We start from the raw sequence: 24,977 nt of genomic DNA, 5'->3' as shown, positions 1-24,977 counted from the left end.
CAGAAAAGCAACAAAACACACCACAGGAGTATTTCTCTTGCACTCTGCATCATGACGGCGCCTTAACACAACATCTAAATTGTACAAAGAGCGCAATACTAACACGTCTTTGATTCCACAATTTGAGGCTAATTGAGAACAATGAAGAAAAAAGCAAACACTGGGTGTGTATGATCTTTTATTCATGTCTTTAATCAAGCAAATGATTCTCTCTTGGATGCATTTTTCTCTTAGGGCACAATTAAGGGCAATTCTGACCAGAACAACTCAAAGGCTTGTACACTAAGCAGTTCTTGTGATATTAATAATGATAACAAATAGTCGGCAAAAAAACACACTTCTGTGAAACATCCCTGCAAACATTTCTGTAAGAACTTTTTTTTTTTTTTGTGGTAGACAACGGTTCAATATTGCCTGACAAAACTTGAAAGGCAGAGGACTCAAAAAGTCACCCTTTCAATCGAGCGACTGCAAGTTGGAATCCCCTGAGCGCCGTTCACACTCTGTGGCTCTTGCTGACCCGTCTGAACACGTTCCAGTTGTCTGCAGAACCAGTTATTCTGTTTCCTCTCTTTTTTAACCCCCCTCTCTTCCCTCCATTCCTCAGCTCCACACGCCCTGCCACTCATCTGCAGATGGCAGATCTGACACCTGGAGGATGCTGGGTAATCAGAGAGACAGCTGGCTGCCCAGTAGAGGAGAGTTGCCACAAAACGCACATGCTCACACACACATACACACACACACACACACACACACACAGTAACAGTCTTGTGTGCTGGCATACACTCACATTCATACTGACATGCATGCATTCTGCACAAAACAGCCAATGCATTTCTGCATACGCTGACATGTGCATACCATATAAACATATATAAACTTGTATTCATAAAGTGCACTTCCTTTTAAATAATATGTAGAACTCATTCATTGGACAAATCATATACAAGTGTGGTGCAGGGTAAAAGAGGGTGATGGTGTCATAAATGTTAAGCTGTATGTTATTGTTATTGCAACTAATTGTGTGCAGGAGTGGTACGATATTACAATCTCTGAGGGTGTGGCAGGAGAGTTTATGGATATAGATTTCTCTACCGGCCCCTGGAGATTTTCAAGCACCTACATGTGGATATTTAACTCTCTGTGAACTGCAACATCCATTCATATGACGTTTAGAGAACTTTTTTTTTTTAACTAAGGCCTAAGAATTTTCAAAGGGAAGGCAAAGAAACCTACAGAGCTTACAAGATTCAATATCATCATCTGATGGCTTGCAGCGGAATCATATTGCCACAACACTGTGTGATGCAATTGTGTTGTTATTTTACAAAATGTTGTTGCTCAAATTTCAATAAACTGCAATTAAAATTATTCTAATTTCATCCATAATGCTCAGCCCAGCAGTACAAAGGGCTGTCCCAAACCTGAAGAGTAGTGGACTACATCATTGAGTTACTGGAACCCCACACCACCCAAACAGACCAATACAGACAAGCTACCACACACTGTCTAAAACCTCAACCCCACATTAACTTCTTGTTTTAGGATTTCTTTTGTTCTTTTTCTTCCACATACACAGTTTTAAAAAGGCACATCATGTTTGTTTTTTCTGTCTTTTTCCATCTCACTGTCTTGTCCGTGTTCTCCCACATGCCCACTCCAACCGTTGCTCCTCTTGTCTACCTCTGAAGGCGAGCTGACATAGGAGACCCAGGCTATAAAGCCATTCCAGGCTTCTCCTGACAACTGCAGGAAATAACGGCTACCTTTTTGGCCCACTGTCCAACAGCTGTAAAATGGCACATGTTACCCTACCGTTGAGCCAGCGGTAAAAAGCACCTGTCTGGAAAAGAAACTTAAAGAAGCAAAACGAACGGCCAGAAACTTGCTTTTGGCAGAGGGAAAGCCGTGACATCACAGCATTCAGATACAGATAGTAACAAGAGAGGTAAGAAATATGGTGCACGTAGGATGACCAGGTGTCTCGCTTTATTGCAGGACTGCATAGCATTTCTCTCTCTTGTCCTGCATCCCACATATTGATGATGTCCCGCATTTTTATTGGCTCGAGTTTTCAAAAGTCGAGTCGACTTTTCTAAAATCTGGTTTTTGTCCAATGGCTGTGAAGAAAGCAGGGAAAGACTGTCATCACGGGTCTGTGTTTGATGCAGGGCTTCAGACTAACTTTTTTCACCACTGTCGCAGAACCGCGGTGCCCGCAGATACAACTGCAATCCATACATCACTTCTGTCCATGTGCAAGCTATGTTTAATAAGTGTTTAAGGCTTAGATTATAACAAAAAAGACCACAATAAAATATAGAAATCGACTAAATGTAGGCCTATGCTTTAGCTAATATACTCACACACAGCCAGGATGGCGCCATGTTACAGCCAGTAATAGTAACTATAGCAACAGCATGAAAAAAACGTGCTCCGTTGTACTGCTCAGTGCTTGGTACAGTCACTTACTAGGGAATAGTTTAAAATAAATAAATAAATAAATTATTTAGAAGCGTCCCAGGGAAGATGTCTGTTCACCCCAAACACATTTTCTACAGTCCCTGGGACGATGGGACACCGTTAGTCTCAAGAAAGTCTCAAGGAAACTACTTATAACTGGGTGAAGCTGGTGCGAGGTGATTCTCAGAGAGATTTTTGCGAAATTTGCCAGTTATTTTTCATTTTCAAACGGGGGGAGAGTACGGCATGACGCGACACTGTACATGTGAGTCTCAAAAAGTGACGTGCCAATCTATGGATGCGTTTCTACTGAAACCCAAAGATGATTGTCAGACAGATAAGGTAACAGCAGCTGAAATAACTAGCGTTTACCACACTGTGTAGCACTCGCAATCACACAGGTCAGCAGACTATGGTAGTAAGCTAGCACTGGTCATTTTTCCAGACTCAAAAAAAATGTCATGTGGTCGTCAACATCAACCAGAGGGCGAAGCATAGAGATGTTATGATATTGGTAACATGTCCCACATTGTCCCACACAAAAATACTCTTTGTCCCACATTTGGTTTGTTGGGATCTGGTCTCCCTAGGTGCACGACAGGGAGATACACTGAATTATATTCAGAGCGAGGCCTGCACCTGCACAATGAATGCACGCATTCACGCAACAAAATATGCACAGTCTCAAATGTTGTCTTGTAGCAGCTGTCAATGCCACTTGTGCAGACGCGGACACACTGGAGTAAGAACAATGGAACTCTATGAGACAGAAGCTCTCTCAATGAGCTTAGCACCACATGAGGCTCTGTGCTGCCACTTCCATGTCTGCACCATAGGAAACAGAGTATGGTTCCAACTAATCATATGGGCAATTAAACCAGAATGAGGTTCAGTTGACCCATAAATGATGAGCTTATAGCAAACGTTGACTCTCAGAGGACCAGTCGCCATGTCGTACAAGCCTTGTAATGTTTCTGTTGTTATTTCTCTGTGTTTTTCACTCTTGGGCTGTGAGCAAGTAACTGATGATTCTATTATCACTAAGCTATAATTTTACTTTATTTCACACTTTGAAATTGTTACTGACAGCGTGTCAAACTTAGCACTGCTCAGGTTTCACACTGGATGTAATGTTTTTGCCCAAAGCTTAATCCTATCAACCCTTACTCTTACAAAATATCATTATTTGGTACTGTTTTGCCTTGCCAAACACATTTTGGAGAAATCCTTTCTGAACATTTATTGGAAATACTTTTTTTAAAAGCTGTTTACGTTTGAAACAAAATAGTTCGTACTGATTGTGAATGCATTTAAAGCTGTTTTGAATGGCCACACTTGCGAAAAGCATGACATCATAATTGAGGTTGAGATGCAATGATCAGTTAAATAGGTATGATGGCGAACACTCTCAGACAGGCTTTTTTAAAAGGCATTCATGGTGATGCACTCATTTGTAAGGAATGAAAAAAAAGAGATGATATGAGAGGTGCTCAAACTGTGCCTAATTTCTCACCTCCGCACACCTGGACACTCTCTGTGTGGAGTGGGCACACGCTTGTCTAATTGTCTTTTTCAGGAAGTTTTTAAAAAATTTTCTGAAGCATGATGGAAGGTGTTGGCAGTGGGGGTTTGACAATCCAACATGCATACTGAGGCTGAAGTATACTGACCCCTTTATATCGCAAAGAGGCCACAGGTTGGTTGGTTGGTTGGTTGGGTGTACAAAGACTTTGACATCAGAGATCAAGGTTTGCATCCTGCATCCCATGTGTGGTTAGGATTAAGTTAAGGTGACTGAAAGATAGCATTTCAATAAACATGTTTCTTTGTGGTTATGTTGATAAAAAAAAAAAGATTGGGTCGCCCATGTGGGTGGGCAAACCTCTACTCAGCACACCTTTAATAAGCCTTAATAAATGGAACAAGGGAAGGGGATGTTTGCATGAGTGAAAAACCTTTGTGTTTCCTTCACAAGAACCTAGGTGAACATTACAAAGGCTTAAGTGACAACATGTATTCTCTCCCAAGTCGCTGTTAACATGAAATATTGCTAAAGTGAAGGGTGGGAGGGAGGGAAAGGGTTGGTAGGGGCAAGCGCCAGCACATACATCTAAACCTCGCCCCTCTGCTCGCTACCCTTAGGAGATTACATTATGGTGCTCACCATTGTTCCGCTTCTTCAAGACAAAGCCTGTTCCACTGTGCAAACAGCGCGCCTTGGAAAGATTGTAAAAACAAGAGGTGAATGTCAAAGGCAGAAGTGAATAGGATCTCTCCCTTCTTTTGTCAAGCTGGTGAGGTATGCACAAACACATCGCTGCGTGACAGAGAAGAAAGGAGGGCCTTGTGAGGGAAGGAGCCGGAAAAAGTTGGAGCGTCTTCGCATGAAAAGGCCAATACCGTGAGAAGTCGCCTGCTTGACTCCTGGGTCTATAGAAAAACCCCTCTACAAGTATTTGGATGAAAGACCCCCAAAACACACAGAAGGCAATATGCTAAAGACAAAACAAGGCCTGGAATGATGACCTATCGCTGCAAAGAGAAACGTTTCCTTGGATATAAACCATAAAAATGGCAAAACTTTTTTGAATCCAGCAAAAAAGATAAAGATACAACAAAATCATGTATTCGTCATAACAGTAAACATTCGCTGCAAATTAATATCAGATGTATGAAGACCAGCCAACCACTGCTAAGCTACCACTGTCCCAGCCTGAAGTCAACCTTGTCACGACCCAAACAAGGCTTTAACTGTCAGGGGCAATTAATGAGGTCGACCTCGGCTCCCTCTAATTTACAAGGCCAGCGCCAGCCTGTAATTAATTGCTGCGTGCATAAATGTAAATGAGTCCACTGGGGAAGCAGAGGGAGAAAAAAACGGCTGTCAGGCCAATACTCCAGCAGGGAGCAATCTGCAAGAGAGGGAAATGATTTAGAGGACAGCGCACAAATCTGCTGCTCCGTAAAACACGGAGAAGCCGAATGTGAGGGGAGGCTTGTTAAGATGGAGGAGGTGGTCATCAGGAATGGTTAAAAAAAAAAAACAAATAGAAAAACTGTGGTAGCAATAAATATTAACTGTTTTATTTCAATCTTCTCCTCCCTCATATGTCTACAATTTGTATTCATAAGAGAAATCAAACACACAGTTTATCTCATCTGCCAGACCAAAACCCTTCCACCTCACACTGCTCTTACTTCTTTCACTGTGGTGACGTGTTTTTCCAAAGAATAAATGTATATATTTCATTTTATGATGCAAACATTCTACACAAGATCTAGACTTTTTTTTCTTCGCTTGAATTTTCCACAATTTTATCTAGAAGTGCATTTTTGCTGCTCTGTCTGTAGCTGAAACAGAATTCAGCACACATTCCTGTCTGATTGAAGTCTGTGAGATTCAGTCTGAGAGATCAATTACATGGCTGATAATTATCGATCTGATATCCACTAAGCTGCATTTTCAGTCCTTAGATGTTCATGATGTTTGCGCACCTTATTTGTTCCATCTCTATTTGGGGTTGTTTACCATCAGAGACCATTATTTTTTAACTTATATTATCTGGGGAAATTTGATGGATCGTGTATTATACTTTAAGCTACATTCACACATGTTGGCAGCTGGATACGTCCCAGTACAACCTTCCAGAAACAGCTCCACAAGTGGAACTGGGAACTTATGGAAATTTTAATTGGATGAATCAAGTGGTGACAAGAAAATGCTGTAACTATCAACTGGCCGTGTACTAACTTGATGCATTTGATTAGTCAAACAAGTCTCTTAAGACGTAATTCTTTTAGGATGAAAGTGTTTGGGTTACGTCAAATTGGTCGGATGTTTTGTTCTCTTCAAGCGAATATACATAATGACTCCTTCCATCATCACTATTATTATCTTGTACCTTATCCTCCACCAGCAAAAGTCATGGAAGTTGCACAATGACAAAGAGCACATAAAATCAAAGAGAGTCAGGCAGAAGAAATATGTAATCATTCATGGCAGCTACAATAGCAGCTCTCATTCATAAATCTCCTGCACAAAAGGCCGCCGCTTAACTCCCTTTGTGTGGAACAAACAGGCACAGAAACCATTGTCCATTGAAACCTGCACAAATGTGAGGAAAACACACGTGAAATCCACAATGTATGGGTCAAAGTAGTGACACTTAAAAACACACACACACACACACTCGGCAGGCCCTGCAACAGCCACAATAGCGTCTTTATGACATAAGCTCCTTTTCACTACAGTGCTTTACAAAGGCAAATGAGATTTTTCCTATGCAGGCCTCCAGCAATAACAATTGACATCACAGGCCAGCCTACGTATGTTTCCCATATTAAACAGGGAGACACAGTGTAAGCTCCTTGAGAATGAGACTAAACAGCTTGCTGAGGCAGCGTTTTCCCTCCTCCAATGGCAGGCCCTCCTACGGGGTACCATCGACTTAAGGGACTGTGGCAAAGGCCTGTTTTATTTGGTTACACATCGGCCGCGAGCCAAGACAAATTAACTATGTCTAACAATACAGTAGTACGATTGACTTGATTGGTCGTTTCCAATTTATTCTCATTTCAGACTGAATGATTTGCTCCCAAAACATGAGGTTGGCATTAGATGCGGGGAAAACACAACAGGTGGGTCCCATGAAGTGCTTGTAATTCTCCTCAGATGGCTCACACAGGAACACACACAGTGCTGCTACCATTAGCATTAAATGCATCTTATGTATTCTTGTGTGTGAAACCTTCTGGCACAAATGTCAGCGGGCCACAACGATGCCGTCTGTCCTACCATCTAAAGTGTGTTGAATTACATGGTGGAAACCTGAGGTCTGAGCCCAGTCAGCTCGATACCCGAGCCAGCGCCACTCCTCTGCACACCCCGTCATCACTGAACACCACACTCCACACTTCTGCTAATCCAACAGCATGTACCGTACATAGCATGCCATATACAAATAGACATGAGCCAGGAGCGTGTCAGGAGTATGTCATTTATGAATACGTTCCCAGGCGCTATATAGCCCTGGGAACTTCATGACACAAGGAATGAACCTGATGTGTGTATCTCACGAAGACATGCTGCTTTCAAAGCTGTCCGACAAGCGGTACATTTCTATTCTGAGCCACACATACCATACACAGCCTCCCTCATTCTCTCTCTTTCTCTCTCTCTCTTTTTTTTTTTTTTTTTTTTTTTTTTACTGTTGCTTCTCTCCACTCTGAGCCAAAACACTCACCACCATCTCATGATGACAACAGCTCAATTAAAGACTTCTTTACAGCCTAGAAACCATGGCAACGCCCTGCGTAGACAAGCTGGCTGACGACCAATTGGATTTGGGCTTTGGAGCGGTGGGTGGGACCACGTTATCCTGGCCCTCACTACTTCACCGCAGGGTCATTTCGGAGGCCTCGCACCCCGAGCCCTGCTGCCACGCCCCATTACTCCAAACCACTACAAGTGGTAAAATGAAGGTTAGCCGGCCTGCTCTGGAGGAGAGTGACACTTCTGTGAAGGGAAGTACAGGAAAGAATCAAACTATAAAAGCAATAAACATAAACTTAGAGTACAATCAAACCAGGATTGTATGAAGTTGTTTTGGATTTTTTTTTTTTTGTAACTCTCACTTTGTTTATCCAGATGAAAACATCATATTCTGTAACATATAACCACAGATTCCTGAAAAGTCTTGGTTGTATTCCAAGAACATTACAGCCTTTTTTTTTTTTTAAGGGTGAGAACTTAACTGTTACAAATTTTCAATAATGAGCTCTGTTTTTTAAAGGGGACATATCATGCACATTTCCAGGTCTATATTTATATTCTGTGGCTCTACTGGAATATCTTTGCATGATTTACAGTTTAAAAAAAGCCCTTATTTATTTTATGCTGGTGCTTTTATGCAGCCCCTCAGTTCAGCCTCTGTCTGTAACAGGCCGTTATAGCTCTTTAAGTACTCTTTAAGGCTCCCCTCCCGATGGGTTCAGGCTATCATGCTTGGAGATTATGGGAGTCACCAAAAATATCTTCAGATTTCAGCTTTGATAACTGGCCATGTTAACTTGGCAAGACAATGACACCTAGTAGGAATTTATGAGGTACAATATAAATTAGTTGAACAAATGAAAAACATTCCTCAAGAATGCACCTAATTCATATCTGTTACCTTATTTGTGCTTATTAAAAATGCAATAATAAAAGCAATTTAAACATAGATTAACTTTTAAAGTGACTCTCCACTGATTCTATATACCAAGATTAATTTACTGGTCATGGTGAGGTCTGAGAAAATAACAAAAGTCTGCATTACTGGTGTGGAGTCTGAAAGATGTGGGAGTTTAACAAGCATGCAGGGTCTAAGGAAGAGTTGCATTTCGGGAATTGTAGGTTCTAGTATTTTTGGAGTTTGACCCACAGTAAAGACAAACTCAGAATATCTCAGCCTTTTGCTCTTCAATTTTTACCTTTGGTTTTTTAATTCATCCTTAGCACAATGAAAATGCAAATTTAAATGCCTTAATTACCTTAAAATAGTACTTTTTGTTCCATTATGGTAGCATTCTTACCAAATTAAATTCAATCCTTCAGCAGGCAATTTTATTATATTGTTACATACCCTCCTTTTGCCATCCAGGGCTTCCTACTACTTTCAGTTTCTATCTAACTGTATTTGCACCACTTATCAAGGCTCAGGCTGTTTATGGCTGAACAATGTAAAATTAAAGGAGTTAAAATAGAAGAGTAAACTCCCATTTTGTGGTCTGGACCAAAGAAAGTGAGGTGTGATTGCACACTCAGTATGTTTTATCACTGTATGTGTTTTGAAATGTGTACCTCAGTCTATGTGTGCAGTCTGCTTGTGTGTGTGCTTGCTATCCAAGCCAAAGCACGCATGCACAGTGGCAAGCGGTACTGATTTGACAGTCTGAGCAGTGTTCCCCACTTTCAGCAGCTCCCTCAAATCGGTCCCAGAGAGGCTCACTGGAACAGCACAGGAGGCCTTTTCTTTGCCACAAACATTTCAGCACTTTCTTTTTTCTTCTCTATTCTTGATCAGGCTCACTTACAGAGGGAGTCCATAAAGAAACCTGCAGTGTGCCTGCTACAATGGCTCAAGGAACAACTTGTTTTACTTATCTTTGTCGACAGCACATAAAGCAAGAAACTGTGAACAAATTCACAGGCGTAGCAACTAAGAGTTTTCGGTGCAACATCAACAGTAAACTTTCATCAAAAAGTAGAGCAAATAATTGTGTTTGTTTTAAACTGCAGGGAGTGCCACAGGGGTGGGGTTTGTGTGTTAAGGCATTTCAAAGAGTGTCAAGTCGGCTGTCAATCACACAAAAGATGAGTAAATGTATCTTCAAACACTTCTATTCGATTGTCAAAACTCCCAGGTATTTGTATTGTCTTATATATATATCAAAGCCCATCCATCTGGTTCTTAACCAGCATTAAACAAACCAGGAGTGTTTGCTAATGACACCCACTTTCCAGTATTGACTCCCTGCATTGACTTATTGAAGTTAGGAATCATCTTAGGGCATTTACTTGTCTCAAATATTTCCTGATGAACTCATGTACTAGGAAAACTTGATATGAATAATCACAGAAGCACTGCTGAATGACAAACTATTAGTTCTAACACACATTGCGGCAATGTTCAGCAGACATACTCAATGAGAATAAAGCTCTATAAAAAAAAACAATGCTTTGAAAAAAAAACATACATCTTTGTGAATCAAGGCAGCTCTGAAGAGCGATGATTATGAACAACACTTGTCCTTCATAAACAGCTCCCAGACCATATAACTTCCCTGCATACAGCTTCGAGACAAAGATCATGTTGCACTTTACCACCCTTGAAAAACACTGACACTTCAGCAGAGACAGTGTTTCACATGCTAACAACAATATTATCCTGCCTTTTGTCATATGAGTCCCATATCATAATAAAAAGAGGAAAATAAAGTATGTGTATGGGGGGGGGGGGTGAGGAGGGGGGGTTGTCTGTATTTGACACAAAGATGAAGATGTGAGTTCATCCATCTCAGATAACAGCTGTCTGGTACTGACAGCTCTCTTTTATAGTACTTATACCTTCAGTCTTGGTTGTATTTAATGAAACACAAAAGGGGGAAGCAGGAGCAGACAGCAAGAAAAAGTGTAAGAGATATAAGCAGAATGGGAGGAGAACTATACTGTAAAAGCTCCTGGACATGCAGACATGCTCACATGTGATTTCCTTCTCCCATAAAATCAACAAGAGCAGTGTAATTTCCAAAGCATCTGCTGCTGCTGCAAACTCAAGGCCATACTGACTGACAGATAAAGAGCCACCAGAGCACAAGTGTCAGTCACCTGGTCACCCTGTAGTCTTGTTAGAAATACCAGAACCCAACAATCTGATTGGCTGAACCAAAGAAACTGACCACAGCACTTCAACCCAGTAAGTTATGTCAAGGAATTATCAGATATTCAATTCTGGGGGAACATTTTTCCAGGACTTCTTGTTTTTAATATTTACTTTTGGCGACTGAGTCTGGCAAATCTTAGATGTCCATCAAGAGCAACAGAGAAAAAACAGGCTGAGTTAAATCTTTTTACAATGATTCTGCCTCCTTAAAGTGAAACAATAAAGTTACAATGATGGGATTTCCATGACCAAACAGCAATGAATAATAACTTGTGAGGATAATCTATTTTGCATGCAACATCAGAGAAGAGGTTTTTTTTATGCTGTATATCCCTTAAGGGGAGAAAAAATCATTAGTCAAGAGTCAACACTCAGTATTTAGACTAAGAGAATCCAGCTTGTAAGAGTGTTAAAATTCTCTCCAGCTTAATTTTGTTTTTAAAGACAGTAAATTAATTAGTTTAATTGTGTATTTACATATCAGTTTAACTATACTGGTCAAGTAGTGGATGTTTCGCTTTGTAAGTCTTTGGAAGATTTCATAAACGGGTCTTTGTTTGACCTTTTCTCCACTTTGGTCTTTGCACTGACTTATCCGTAACCTAACTGGGTTCAGTTTCACAACGCATCGTAACTTTTTTCCCCCTTTTTTCCCTTAATCAGACCATCATTTCAGGTCACCATGCATAGGACAACACTTTGGAATTCAAATTCTTCAATCCATTTGGGCACCCCACCCTCTGTGTTCCTTACACTGACAACATAACAGCATCAGGATGCTTTTTGGGTCAGTTTAGTGCAGTTCCTCTCGGCAAAATCAGACTGATGAGAAAATGTTTGCTGACTGCTTCAAATGCTGGAAGTGTTTAAGAAGCAGCTACATAGAAAATAAAGTCATTTCGCTGCTGATCTTTTGGTTTTTCTTTACAAATTATCCAAATTGACTTCTCCTCATTTTTGTATGCATGAATGAACTTTGACCTGGCCTCCAAAAAAGTACTTCAGCACAAAAGGAAAATTCCACCCTGCAGTACAGGGTATGTACGGTATATCAGAAGTTGAATTTGTTCAGTGCATTCCAGGAATTATTTTATGTTACTTCAATTACTGAGTTTCTACATTTCCTAGAACTATTCTAAACAAGCCCCAGAAACAGCATTTCTCTCTGATATGTCAGCGGAGAGTTTTTCCACTTGAGAAAAAGTGAGAGTGCAGCAAGAACGATGCTGCAATTTTCCAAGGCAAGATGTCCACAAATCACTAAACAAACGAACAGGAAACCAGAGAAAAAGCAACACCGTAGACAACATTCATTACCGATAAACGCAGCACAAAAAAAAAAAAAGAAATTAAAGCAAGGGTTAAGTTTAGAGTGGATTTAAACACCCCCTTCTTATTTTTCTCTCTCTAGGCAGGATGCAAGATTTGTGACTGTGTTACCACTGCAACAGTCATTTGTCAAAGGCTCTTGTGTAAACCATACATTTATAAATCTTACTCAACGCTTCGCAGGTACACAAAAGGTATTTTTAATGTTAGTCATTAGGAGACGGTGACACACACCCTGATGCACAAAGAAACGACAGTCAGTGAGACAGAAACCAGTCGAGGAGGAGGATGAACTTCGTGAACTTGAGCTGAGCTGTGCATCAGGACGCCAAACAATATGAGCTGCTGCTGAGAACATGACGAGGACACACCGTGAAGACGCTGGCTAAATACTGTATGTAAAGATGCGAAATGAAGAGAACGAGGGAGTGTGTGTGTGTGTGTGTGTGTGTGTGTGTGTGGGGAAAGGATACTGTTGTCATTAGGGGCTGGTGTGTCAGGTAAGCTCTCATTCAGAGCTTTGTAATTGGATGGTGGGGAGCAGGTGTTGGAGAAACAGCGGCAAAAAGAAAAGGTTACCCCGACCATTGAAAGAGAGGAGAGAGGAGAATGAACGCTGTGGCTCGTTATTCTCCACTCTGAGGAAAAATGAGGAAGCTGTTTCCAAGGTTATGTGGTGGTGTGGAGAACAGAGGAGGGATCTACACAGCAGTACGCCCACCCAGCGATACACACACACACACACACACACACACACACACACACACTAAGAGTCAAGAACATACATACATGCATGCAGAAGGGCCAGCCAGTAAACACATGACAAGGACACACCAGACACACAGAGACATGTTTTTACATTATACACACACAAAACTGTGCACAAGGACATGTATGCATACAAAGAGAGCAGATAGACCCATACACACACACACACACACACACACACACACACACACCTATAAACACATTTACATATACAAAAGCACCCTGAGTATATTGAGTCAAAATGCACATGAGCACACTTAGTAAGACATAGAGGAACATTTGACAGCTTTGTTTATGACAATAATCATCACAAAAACATGGCAGATACAAAAGTCCATAAATATAAGCACACACACCTAATCTCGCAATGCGGTTGAGAAACTTATGGGCATCTGCCAGCGTGCTTCAAGTGCTCATTCTCTGGGGCTTCAACCTTTCTTTTTCAGCAGTAACACTGCAATTTGGGTGTGCCGTTGGGCCAGAGATAAGTATAGGCTGACTAATATGCACTTAGGACCCAGGGAGAAATACTTAGGCCTAAATGTTTAATTTGTGTTTGTACAACACATGTCCAATTTGGGGGCTGGTGTCTTTTTCAAAGAGCCCGACAACAAATAATTAGGACTCTCCAGATCGGCCACAGGCTTAAAATGGTGGAGTGATGGTTTTCCGATGAAGGTGAATGACATCTTCCAAAAAACAACATGTGGAAACACTTAAATCTGCAACACCACGGTCAGATGGAAGACAGGCATTCAGCTCAATAGACAGGGTGAATAACATAACAGTATTGCTAAAAAGGGGGTGAAACATCATGATGCATCCTATAAATGCAATTATATACAGTTTCTTTCACATATCACAGTGTTGCGGGTGTCTGATAAATGCAAACTCACGGTCATTATCACAAAATTCAGATCATTCCCTTCCCTCCTCAGTCTCTCTCTATCATTCTAACTTACTTTCTCTCAGCTGTCATGTCCCTTAATCTTTAGTCTTTCCAACTGCTTGAACCCTTTTTCTGCCACTAAAGAATCCCTCTTTACCAAACCAGAGGAAAGGGGCCACTCAAGAGTCCAATAAATAGCCTATGTGGTATATTGGAATAACGTGTGAGCGACGGCCAGTTTTCTAAGTATGAGAATTAGATTCTGAGGTTGGCCCTTGCATTAGATTAACACATGCATGCACATTTTCAGGGCATAACATTAGGGGCAAAGGGAAAGAAATATGATTTGATTTACAGAGTGGAATTTAGTTTAAAAATAGGTACTTTTTTATGTTGTTGTTGTTGTGATTTCTGACAAGAATTAAACTTGAGTTGATGCTGGAAAAGGGCTTGAAGACCTAAGAGAGACAGAGAGAGAGAGAGTGTGTGTGTGTGTGTGTGTGTGTCAGTGATGTAGTCAGAAAATCTTATTGCTTATATCAAATCAGAAAATCAGAAAATGAAATAAAATCATTATCTGTGAGTCCACAGGCCCAAAAATATTAACCTACATTTTATTTTTGACTGAAGAAAATAGTCGGTAAGATTTTTTTTTTTTAAATACAGAAAATGTAGCTTAAGCTCTTAAAAAATGATAGAATTAATTTCCATCTTGCAAATTGTTCTAATTTATCACATATTAAAGGTGACGATAAGTACACTTCTCCTCCAGATAAGAGGAGCATTTTATGCACAATTCATTTCATGTTTCAGACAAGACTAGAGCGCACAGTGACCGGCCGCTGTATTAAGGCTTGTGCGCCTGTTGTCAGCGCTGATCCCCCCACACAAGAAGAAGAAGAAATGAAAAAAGAAAAAAGCTTGCAGGTCTCCCTCAGACAGCGGAGAGAGCGCAGCCATGCAGCACGGGACAATGTGCTGAATTGGCAGCCTATATATAAGTCTGCCATTTGGACACTCTAATGCCACTTTACCTTATGAGGGAACTTCAACCCGCAGCACCTGCTCAAAACAAAATGCCATAGGAGATCAACTTCTGCGACCCCCCCTGCTCGGATTGTTTTTCAGACAGACACTCTCACTTACAAGAGAGAGGAGGGGGGGTTGGTGGTCTATAAATTGTTCTGCCACAGTCCAAACAATTAAACAACTTGTTGGAAATTGTGATTTACTGCGCAGGCGGGTGTGGGCATGTCCAAAGTGGCAACTGGAGGATCTGTCAAGCCGAGCAGTTATAGGCTAAACCGGAATAAAGAAGTGATTTGGTGTGCAAATAAACATGTGTACGCGTAAAGTTGATGCTGTGAATTTAACATTCTCCCTAAGCTGCACAAATGACAAGTAATTAATATACAATGGCTTCAAGTTGTTTAAATAGCTTCAGAAATCAGTTAAATAATTATCCGGACTCTGCGTTTCCTCTTTAGCGGTTTTCGAATTCATTTTTGTCATGCATGTGTGATATCTCTCTCTCTCTCTCTCTCTCTCTCTCTCTCTCTCTCTCTCTCTCTCTGTTCCTCCAAAGGCTCCTTATCTGCAGACGAGCAGCGGCTTATCTTGGAGGTGTAGAGTGGCTGTAAATATGGGGAACACCCCGAAGTGACTCTATCAGGCTTTTCCAGGCCGTCGTCGCGCGTCTTGTCCTCTTATACCCTCTGTCACATCCTCACCGTGAACCCGGGGCAAACTTTCACACAGGAGATTGACATCGCTCATGTGCGTGACTGACTGTCCGAGCTGCAAGCTCTTCACTCCGGATAAGAAACTCGTCCCTGCCCATGACTCGACTTCACATGCCCGCAATTAAGTTCACACAGTAGCTAAACCAGCGCTGCCACTCTATCAGGCTTCATAACTGACAAGTGGATGTTTTTATCACCCACAAAGCAAAGATGTATGATCCAAGCTTTAAACGCTGTGGATCACAACATAAAGAAAAAGCAATGATCGCACTTTAAAATCACAAAGGAGGGGAAAAAAAGAAACTTACAGACTAATTTCTCAACTCTCTCGCCGTGCTGGGACACTTCACTGTCCTGTTCCCCCCGGTATTGTCTCCCAATGGATCCGTGTTAGGGCTCCGGATCTATTTTAATTTATGACTCATGCATTCTTCTAGGGTCAGTCGCCGTGACCTCCGGGGGGGAAAGTTAACTTGGGTCTAAAGACGCCCCTCTTTCGCCCCCCTGTACTGTCTATTTCTCTCTATTGTATCCCAGTACATGTTAGGGGGGGGGGGGGGGGGACGCAAGGCACGACAGATTGGCTGCAGGCAGAAAGGTGCGTCTCTGGAGGTCCAGCGAAGCCGGGGACGCGCACGAGGACCACAGCCTGTCTGGCAGAGCGCGAGGCGTTCACGATATTGGACAGAAGGCTACCGCTGTGTGGCCGAAAAAGAAACTACCAAAAATCCCATCCCACAGTTTCCAATGGGTCTGAATGGGATGAATTTAAAACCCCTCTAATTTCCTGCAACTCAAATTTTAAATGAGCTTTAATAAAGATGTTTGGTGGCTTTACAAATCTCTTTAATTGATTCCTGCACACTTGCAGCATTTCATGTAAACTCGTTGTGGTGATTAAGTAACTCTTTCATGTCTCTGTGAGTTTGAGCCTATAGAACAATGTTCTGGTGCTCCAGAACCGCTGAGCCATTTCTGTTAATACTGCGTGACAGTGATGAAGAGGAGGACGAACATAGTTAGTAAACTGAAGTTTATGCTCTGCTTTTCTTGCAAAATATTTTTTTGGATAAAAGTTACCTCGAAGACTTTAAATTTATAACCTAAGTTGTATAAAACTGGCAAAAGGAGATACAAACGCATAAGTTACTTGAAAGTCAAGATTTCTGTAATATTAGTGTGTTTTATCTACATATGATGACAGATTTAAGGTCATAATTTTATTTTTCAGCACCCCATCACCGTCTCTAAGGTGCGCCTGTGAATGAAAGTGTTGCAACACCACAACTTTTTGCAAAGTTTTCATAAATATATCGTTAAGCTACAAGTTCGTCTCACAACCATACAGTTTTAGTCTGCTTTTTATAAGTTTAGTATTGGTTATTATAAAGGGAAATAACAGTATTTGTGATCATTTGTGTGTCATGGTGTCTGAGCACAACTATTAAATAACAACAACTGATAATAAACTCATTGCAGTGGTTATTATAAATGGTTATGGTTTATTTTAAACTGTCTGTGATGACTTTTTGTGACATAGCCCCATTTTAAACCATTCATAAATGACTCTACAGATTATTTCAGTCTAGTTTTCTGACACCTTAACACACAACTCTTCTAAAAATAATTCTGTGATCAGTAGTTATTTGGCGCAGGTCATGTTTGTCGACCGAGTCTAATCACGGCCCAACTGCAGGATTAAAGACACTGATGCAGCCTGAATCTGCTGCTGTCATCGCTGTTTGTTATGGAGAAGAGATAAACGGTGCGCACCGACTTTCAAAACAACCAGCCCAGATTAGGACGCGCAGATCCCGGTGCTGTCCACACTGGTGTAACAGGACTTTTCTTACCTGTAGTCACTTATCAGGCACTTCGCTTCGCTGCGAGCTTCTTTCAAACTTGCAGATAGTTCAGGGCGATGATAAAGAGTTTCAGCGCTGAGACCAAACAAGAGGAGTCAGTTCAAACAGCCTTCAAATCCCGTGCGTAAAGTCACCATCGCTCAGGCATGTCGGGGACTTTAGTAACTCCTCTGTTTGCGCTCTGCCGAGGATCAGATCAGACAAATAAAACACTTCGACGTCGTAGTCAGAAGTGACGCTGCGCTCAAGCAGCTGTCATTCGGAGGATTTTTCAAAAACTATTTTAAGTTATTTCCCGTCTGGCACTATGTGGAGGTTAAGTGAGAGTGCTGGGCAGTGTCGGGTAAAGAGGCAGAGGCAGCCTAACCCCTCCTCTCTCTCTCTCTCTCTCTTCCTCTCTCTCTCTCTCTCTCTCTCTCTCTCTCTCTCTCTCTCTCTCTCTCTCTCTCTCTCTCTCTTTCTCTCAGTCATCTGTCTCCGCGCGTCTGTGTCACTTTCTTTGTGTGTATTGTTCATTAAAATATAACACAGTTCAACTTTTCCTCTCATCGCTGTCACACCTTTTTCGCTTTGTGTGTGTGTGTGTGTGTGTGTGTGTGTGTGTGTGTGTGTGTGTGTGTGTGTGTGTGTGTGTGTGTGTGTGTGTGTGCGTAAGCGCCCGTGTGTGTGAAGCCTGTATTGGTCACCTGCTCCTGGTGACCAGTTCGGATGCAAATGTAAGCTAATATTTTTTTTATTTTTATTTAACTGTGGCTAAATTTGTCTTACACTATTGCGTGTGTGTGTGTGTGTGTGTGTGTGTGTGTGTATGTGTGTGTGTGTGTGTCAGAAATAGACAGATGATTTTTTCTATCGATAAAAAAATAGCGTGTTGTTTATGCAAATTAAAGAAAAGCAAATGTTTTCTTCGTGTTAATATTTAGCCTGTAGGAATTAGAAATGTAAATATCTCACCAGCGCTCGTTAATCAATAAAAACACATTTTTACAGTCTAAAATTTTAGATGAAGTTTGTGATTAAAATAAATCTCTTTCTCTTTCAGAAGGTTCTTCTTCTGTTTTGTTTAAGGCAGATGTTGTAAAGTTGTTTTGTTCTTCATTTTTCTAAAGGAAAAAAAAAGTATTTTATTGAGAAAATATAATAAGAAAGTGTCAGGGCTCTGCTTGGATAATTATATAAACCGTGTTAATCTCATTAAAGATAATACAAGCCCAAAAGCAAACACATGTCGTTTAATATCTCGATGATTGTGTGAAATGAAGTTTTAACGTCCTGTCAAGAGGTGTGAGCGCCTCTGGGCTCTTTCCTTATTACACTGACTCTTACGCCACCTTTTGGCGTTTTTAATGCAGGTCATCCATTCTAGGGTTTACTGTTGTAGGCTAGATGTCTATCAACCCAAAAAGTGACGGCCTGTGGAAATCCATAGCCTTTCTAAATATGCAAATCTAATTTGATGGCTTTATGGAAAATAATTATGGCGCCTGGTCATTATCACAATTACAAAATGACGAGGGAATTAATTAGGCATATTATCATTATTTATTTTTTTGACTTTGTGTTCCTCCATTTCTCGTTGAAATGAAACACATTATTTTAAGACCAGATCTACTCTTTATAGCATATGACAAGTGCGTTTTTAGTTCCATCAGAAACAATGTCTTTGTTTCAGAGATGGAAATTTTGAGTAAAGATCGCCCCAGACATGTTTTAAGACATACAAACATTCTTTGTTGACTAATAATGTGTGTCTGATACGATTTTTCCATTAAAAAAAGTTCAATGACCTTGTTTAAACCCTTAAAATGGCAAATTACTTCTTCTCCCTCATTGAAAAATCCAAAAACCAATGAATATAGGTGACAAATACTACTCGTTTCAAAAGTTTAACTGCTTTATAAAACATGTATCCTACTTGTAAATTGTTTGGCTTCCTAACTAGCTGTGATGTCAGGTATACCTCTTAAACTCAGAGAACACAGAGAAACACAGCAGCACATGAATGTGAGAACAGCCTTCTAGTGTGAAACTGTGTACATACATTATTCTGCACAGTGAAGGCCAAACATCTAAGATAAGTAATAATAATAAGAAAAACACATTTTGAGAGGGGGAGGGGGGAACTTTAATGTGGGAGATTTTTCAAATCCCACTGCTCCTTGATCTTTTAAAAAGGTTATCCGAGGCTAATATGAAGCTTCAGCGGTCCAATCAAGTGAATATCTTTCAATGCTACAGTCTTTTTAGTGCTAAGGTCCCTCTTTTTACTTTCTCCTGAGGTGGGAAACACTGAGAGGGAATTTTATGCTACAAAGACTGTAAATGTGGCAGATATTCACTTTATTTGATTAACTCAGACTGCTGAAGCCTCATATAAGCTTCAGATAAACCTTTAAATATATATTTTGCACAAAATGACTGTGTGGACACACTGGATTTTGGCCCCCATCACTTACATTGAAAGCACATTTGAAGGGGATCTTTTAATGGCCAGTATGAACAGGAGGAATGATGACAGTGAGGAAATCCTCTTTCAGTGTTCATATGGACACCTGACTGTTGTTTTAAGACACACTTGAAACTTGTGAACCTATCCTTTAAGACGCCTCTAGACGTTTACAGGGTCAGTTGGACATAGTCTAATTGGCCTAATTATAGCCCCTAGCTTTAATCTGCTTCTATTTGCGAATTTATCTTAAATTGACAATGTTTTGCTCATTGAGCACGTTATATAAGTCTGCTAGTGGCGGCGGTACAAACCAGTTTTCAAGTAACTGTCTCTCTTTGGGTTTGGTTCAGTTTTAGCTTGTTTTAAGGGTGAAGTAACACAATCCAACGATGAGCGGCAGCAGAGAGTTAACATAACCCATAGCAACGCAACCGACGAAGAAGAAGGAACCGGAAGTGGCGTCACGGAGGGTTGTTGACAGACCCAGCTAGCTAGCTATTGCTAGGTGGCATGACATTTTACTGAGAATTTACGAATTCTTTCACATATAATGAGTTCTCCAGAGGACAGACATGGGACAAAACGACCCGCATCTCCAAGTGAAGTGAGTGGAATGATAAACTACTGGATGTATTCAGTAAATGGAAGCTGTGAATGACTAAAATTAGGTTAGCGTCGCGTTAGCCCGTGTGCTAACGTTTAGGCTAGCTTATCGTGAAATCAGAACACGTTTTTTGTTTGCTGTCCGAACAAAGTTTGCCCTCCTTTTTTAGGCTGATTAAAAACTTTATTGCACAATACACAGTATGTGTCGGATTAATATAAGGTACACGAGTTTGGGGTTATCTAATCAAAACTATGTCTATCACTGTTTTTGTATTGTGTTTTTGTATGGATTAAAGGCTGTACAGTATTCCGTTGAATTTATAATAATCATCAGTGGTTAATTAAAATAATTATATGCAGCACTACATTGTACCTGCACAATAAATTACCTTATCCTCACACATGAATTTGAAGTTAGTCCAGTGTTAGAACATTTACCCGAGTACTACACTGAAGTATTTCCATTTTATACTACTTTATACTTCCACTCTTCTAAGTTACATTTCAGAGGCAAATATAGTACTTTCTACTCCACTACATTTATTTGACAGCTTTAGTTACTTTTCAGATGAAGATTTGACACAATGGATAATATAACAAGCTTTTAAAATACAACACATTATTAAAGATAAAACCAGTGTTTTCCAATTTTTTTGGCTTGTAATGGAGTATTTTTACATTGCTGATCCTTTACTCAAGTAAATACTGACTGTAAACAGTCAATCAGCCTTTTATGAACTTTAAATGGTATTCTTTCTCTGTTAGTTTTCTGATCCTTTATGCCTGTCTAGGCTATGTTTATGTATACTCACACAATTCTCACAATTAGACTGACATAATCCCAACATTTGAATATGTGCATCAAACTTGCCTCCAGACAAGAAAAACCACAGATCCTTCCTTTGTGGCTGTGAACAGACTGTATGAGCAGTTAGAAGGGACAAGGACAGCTGATGGTTGGACACTGTTGGTTAGAAACAGCCTCCACTGTTATGTAAAAACTAGGGCTGCAACTAATGATTGTTTTCATTATCTATACATCTGCTGATTATTTTTCTCAGCTATTTGATTAATTGTTTGGTTTGTGAAATGTTTAAAAAAAAAAACAGTGAAATAATGCTGTATAACATTTCTTAGAGCCTATGATGATGCGTTCAATTTGCTTGTTTTGTCCAACCAACAGGAAGAATTTTAGGATATTCAGTTGACTGTTATTGATGTCAAAAGAAAACAGCAAATTCTCTCATTGAAGAACTTTGAACTAGAGAATTGATGGTATTTTTGCTGGTAAAAATTGATTAACTGATTATCAAAATAGTAACAGATTATTTTTCTGTCGATCGACTAACCAATAAATGGACTAATTGTTGCTGCTGTCGTAAAACCGTCGCCTGATCATTATGTGTTTGATGGGAATCTGCTTTTACTGTGTATGAGTCCTGGTAATAATAACAGTACTTTGCTATGGCAGGACGGGTCTACTCAGTGGGCATCAGCTGATCTGGGGAGCAACGAGAGGAAGCAGAAGTTTTTACGTTTGATGGGCGCCGGCAAGGTTTGTTTAGTTTGTGGATCAGATTATGTTCAGTTCACTTTATTATGAAGTGTAGTGCATAGTAGAGAAAGATAAAAAAATATCAAAAATAACAGATTTTATAAAGATGATGTTATGAGTCTCTTTGTTTAGCTTTTCACTTTCACTGTATAACCTTTGGAGAAGTTGTGACAAATGATGAAAACTGAGATTTGTGTTTCTGTTTTCCAGAAAGAACATACTGGACGCCTCGTCATCGGCGACCACAAGTCGACATCCCACTTCCGCAGTGGTAAGCTTCTTCATGTATCTTTACTAAAAAATGCCGTGTTTGTTCTGCTGTCATAAACCACTTACAAACTACTGTCCCATGCCACTCAGTCATGCTGCCTCATCCTTATGCCCCAATGCAATTAACCTGGCTTTCCCCACTACACATCCGCCGCACAGATCTATCCATGCATGGATAGGCCTGTAATGGCTGGGTGTGCTTGCTGTGACTGATGTCTCCTCTGCAGGGCAGGAAGACAGGAAGATTAACGAGCAGCTGGAGATGCAGTACCAGCAGGGCATGGACGGGAAGCTGTCAGGCAGGAACCGGAGACACTGTGGCCTGGGTTTCAGTGAGGTGAGGGGGTCATCCAGGGCCAGAAGGGAGGACATAGACTCAGGAGTATTGAATATATCTATATAGACTTATGAAAACTATGGAAATTACAGATCTCTCATTCTTAATTTTTGCAGAAATTAAAACCTTACATATTTACTGCTGTTAAAGTTTTATGAACTTGCTTTTGCTCTAGTGTTCAAGTGAAACAATGTCCACCCATATGTCATCTTTAAATTTGTTCAGTGTATTTATTGCTCACCATGAAATGCTTTTCAATATCGATGAGAGAAAGAGTGAAGTGTACAACAATAATTCTTAATTTGTTTCCCAACACATGAAGGTACCTATACCTCAAGTAAGATGGTGCCTGCCCCTCCAACAAGCACCACGTACTCCCTGAATGATAGCTCCTACCTAAATATGCTATGGTAACCTATGAGGAGACAACATCCAATGTTCAAAATAGTGAACTGCATGAAGCAATTATATGATAATATATCACAGTCACATAGTATACAGGTGGTTCCTGCACTTTGCAACCAATCAGCTGGATATTCTAAGAAAAGAAATATTTAGAAAACAGGTAACTAACTTTTTCTTCCTTATGTCAAAGAAAACAAAAAGGAAAATGATGACTCCAATCATGTTATTATCATATGAAACATAATTATTTCTTTCTTGAGCCTGTGAAATCTAATACTTGAATACTTAAAATTAATTTTTACTCAAACCAACAAATATCTTTTTATCTGTTGCAAGTCTTTTGTTCATTTAAACCCCTCATAGATGAGCTGTGAAACCGTTTAAAGGCTGCACAGCTGAACACTATGACTTAAACCCTATACATATACTATAACACTATATATTGTGTATGTTAGCATATGTCTTATTACTTTTAATAGGACAAATATTCTTGGGGATTTCTGTAATGCATTAAAAGTAATCACACAAGAATTCCTATTGATTTATAAAGAGTCCCTGCCTTTCCCTGGAGCCAGAGTCTGCTTCTTCTTCCTCTCTTATCCTCTCACACTCCAAGGTTTTTGTTCTCTTCCTGTGCCTGTAACAGGTGAAAGTAATGGAATGTAAACTTACATTTCTTCATCTGAGCAACGTCTGAGGTTTTATTGTGTCTCAGCCAGAAATAATTTGTTTACAGAAGCAACAGAGTCTGGAAATGCCCTTTCATGTTGTCCTACTTAAGTCAAACTGCAGAGCAAGAACAGCGAGTTTCAGCTGTTTAGCTGTCCAGGCTGCAACTTTACAATTTTGGTTCACTCTCACTGCACTTGTTGTGTCGTTTTCAGCCACAGCAGGCAGCTGTTTTCAGAGAAAAAACTCTAAAAACCCACTGTACACCACCTGCTCGGCATCAACTGGCAAATAAACAGTTAGTGATTAGTTGATAAAGACCAAAAACAGAGTTAAAAGAGAGCAAATATTATTTATACATCATGTTTTTACGATATTTTGTTGTCACAAGAGACGTAAAAAATCTTAATCATCTTTTTGTTTTCTTAACCACAGCCAGAGCCAGATCCCTCTCCACCACTGGAGAGCCAGACAAAAGCAACTGAGCCAGAGAAGTCCACCAGTGAAGAAGAGCCCACAGACGCCCAGGACAAAGAAGAACACACCGATGAACAGACCTCAGCTCAGGCCAAGCCCAGCTCAGACAGTCAGAATGAAGAACGGAAACACGGATACAAAATGGCTTTTGTGAAGTCCGCGTAGGGCAGAGGGGGTGGGCAGGGAGGAATTAGTTTTTGTAATCTCAAATTTGTACATTTTGACATCATTTGTTTACCTATAGGTAAGACCCCACATCATTGCAGTCCTTTTTACTGTGTAGAAATGGGTTTTCAACACTTCCTCGGTGTTTCAACATGTACGTCCTGGTGTACATGTTGTCAAAGAATCAAGTCTGCTTTTGGTTGTGTGGTGTTACATTATGTTAAGATGGCAAACGGTCCAGTTTTTATTTTGTTTGAACATTTTAACAGTCACTGCATTTGCCTTGAATTGTGTTTAATGAAGCAGGATTGCTTGCCATTCCGCATGATTGGTACACATTGTGGATTTTGTGATTTCTTGATGGAAAACCAATAAAAGGAAGTGTCACAGTTGTAACGCTTGGTGTTCTTAACATCTCTCGGACGAAGGAGAGGGTTTCCATGGAGCATGTTTTTGCAGGAAAACTCATTGACAGATGGCTGAATTTTCCTCCAGGGTCAAATATTTATTGAAACTATTAGAGTGCAAGACAATGTATTAAAGCTTTTGTCACAAGTGTTAA

The 24,977-nt window shown here is 40.3% G+C and overlaps 2 protein-coding genes across 4 annotated transcripts in view; one reads left to right on the top strand and one right to left on the bottom strand.

Annotated features, from left to right (window-relative positions):
- Positions 1–17,827, bottom strand: part of LOC122985814 (transcription factor SOX-6-like) — a 115,155-nt gene extending 97,328 nt beyond the window's left edge. The window contains exon 1 of one of the 3 annotated variants that reach the window (XM_044356755.1): positions 17,471–17,827. The gene's annotated coding sequence lies outside the window, so the exon portion shown is untranslated. Of the gene's footprint in view, positions 1–15,925; positions 16,196–17,470 lie in introns of those variants that run through there. The other 2 variants (XM_044356756.1, XM_044356754.1) reach the window with 2 other exon arrangements.
- A 2,534-nt stretch (positions 17,828–20,361) lies between these two features.
- Positions 20,362–24,811, top strand: c7h11orf58 (chromosome 7 C11orf58 homolog). The gene is made up of 5 exons (XM_044357084.1): positions 20,362–20,535; positions 22,009–22,092; positions 22,303–22,363; positions 22,590–22,699; positions 24,209–24,811. The coding sequence occupies exons 1-5, from the start codon at positions 20,482–20,484 to the stop codon at positions 24,413–24,415; spliced, it is 516 nt and encodes a 171-aa protein (XP_044213019.1). The 5' UTR covers positions 20,362–20,481; the 3' UTR covers positions 24,416–24,811.
- The last annotated feature ends 166 nt before the right edge of the window (positions 24,812–24,977 follow it).

This window comes from Thunnus albacares, chromosome 7, assembly GCF_914725855.1.
Source record: "Thunnus albacares chromosome 7, fThuAlb1.1, whole genome shotgun sequence".
NCBI classification, from domain to species: domain Eukaryota; kingdom Metazoa; phylum Chordata; class Actinopteri; order Scombriformes; family Scombridae; genus Thunnus; species Thunnus albacares.
Note: the sequence above shows the minus strand (reverse complement) of the source record. Positions and strands in the feature narration are given on the sequence as shown.

Coding starts and splice junctions, on each gene's coding strand:
- c7h11orf58 (XM_044357084.1), top strand. CDS start 20,482: ATGAGTTCTCCAGAGGACAGACATGGGACAAAACGACCCGCATCTCCA. Junction 20,536..22,008: donor GACCCGCATCTCCAAGTGAA/GTGAGTGGAATG, acceptor TTGCTATGGCAG/GACGGGTCTACTCAGTGGGC. Junction 22,700..24,208: donor GTGGCCTGGGTTTCAGTGAG/GTGAGGGGGTCA, acceptor TCTTAACCACAG/CCAGAGCCAGATCCCTCTCC.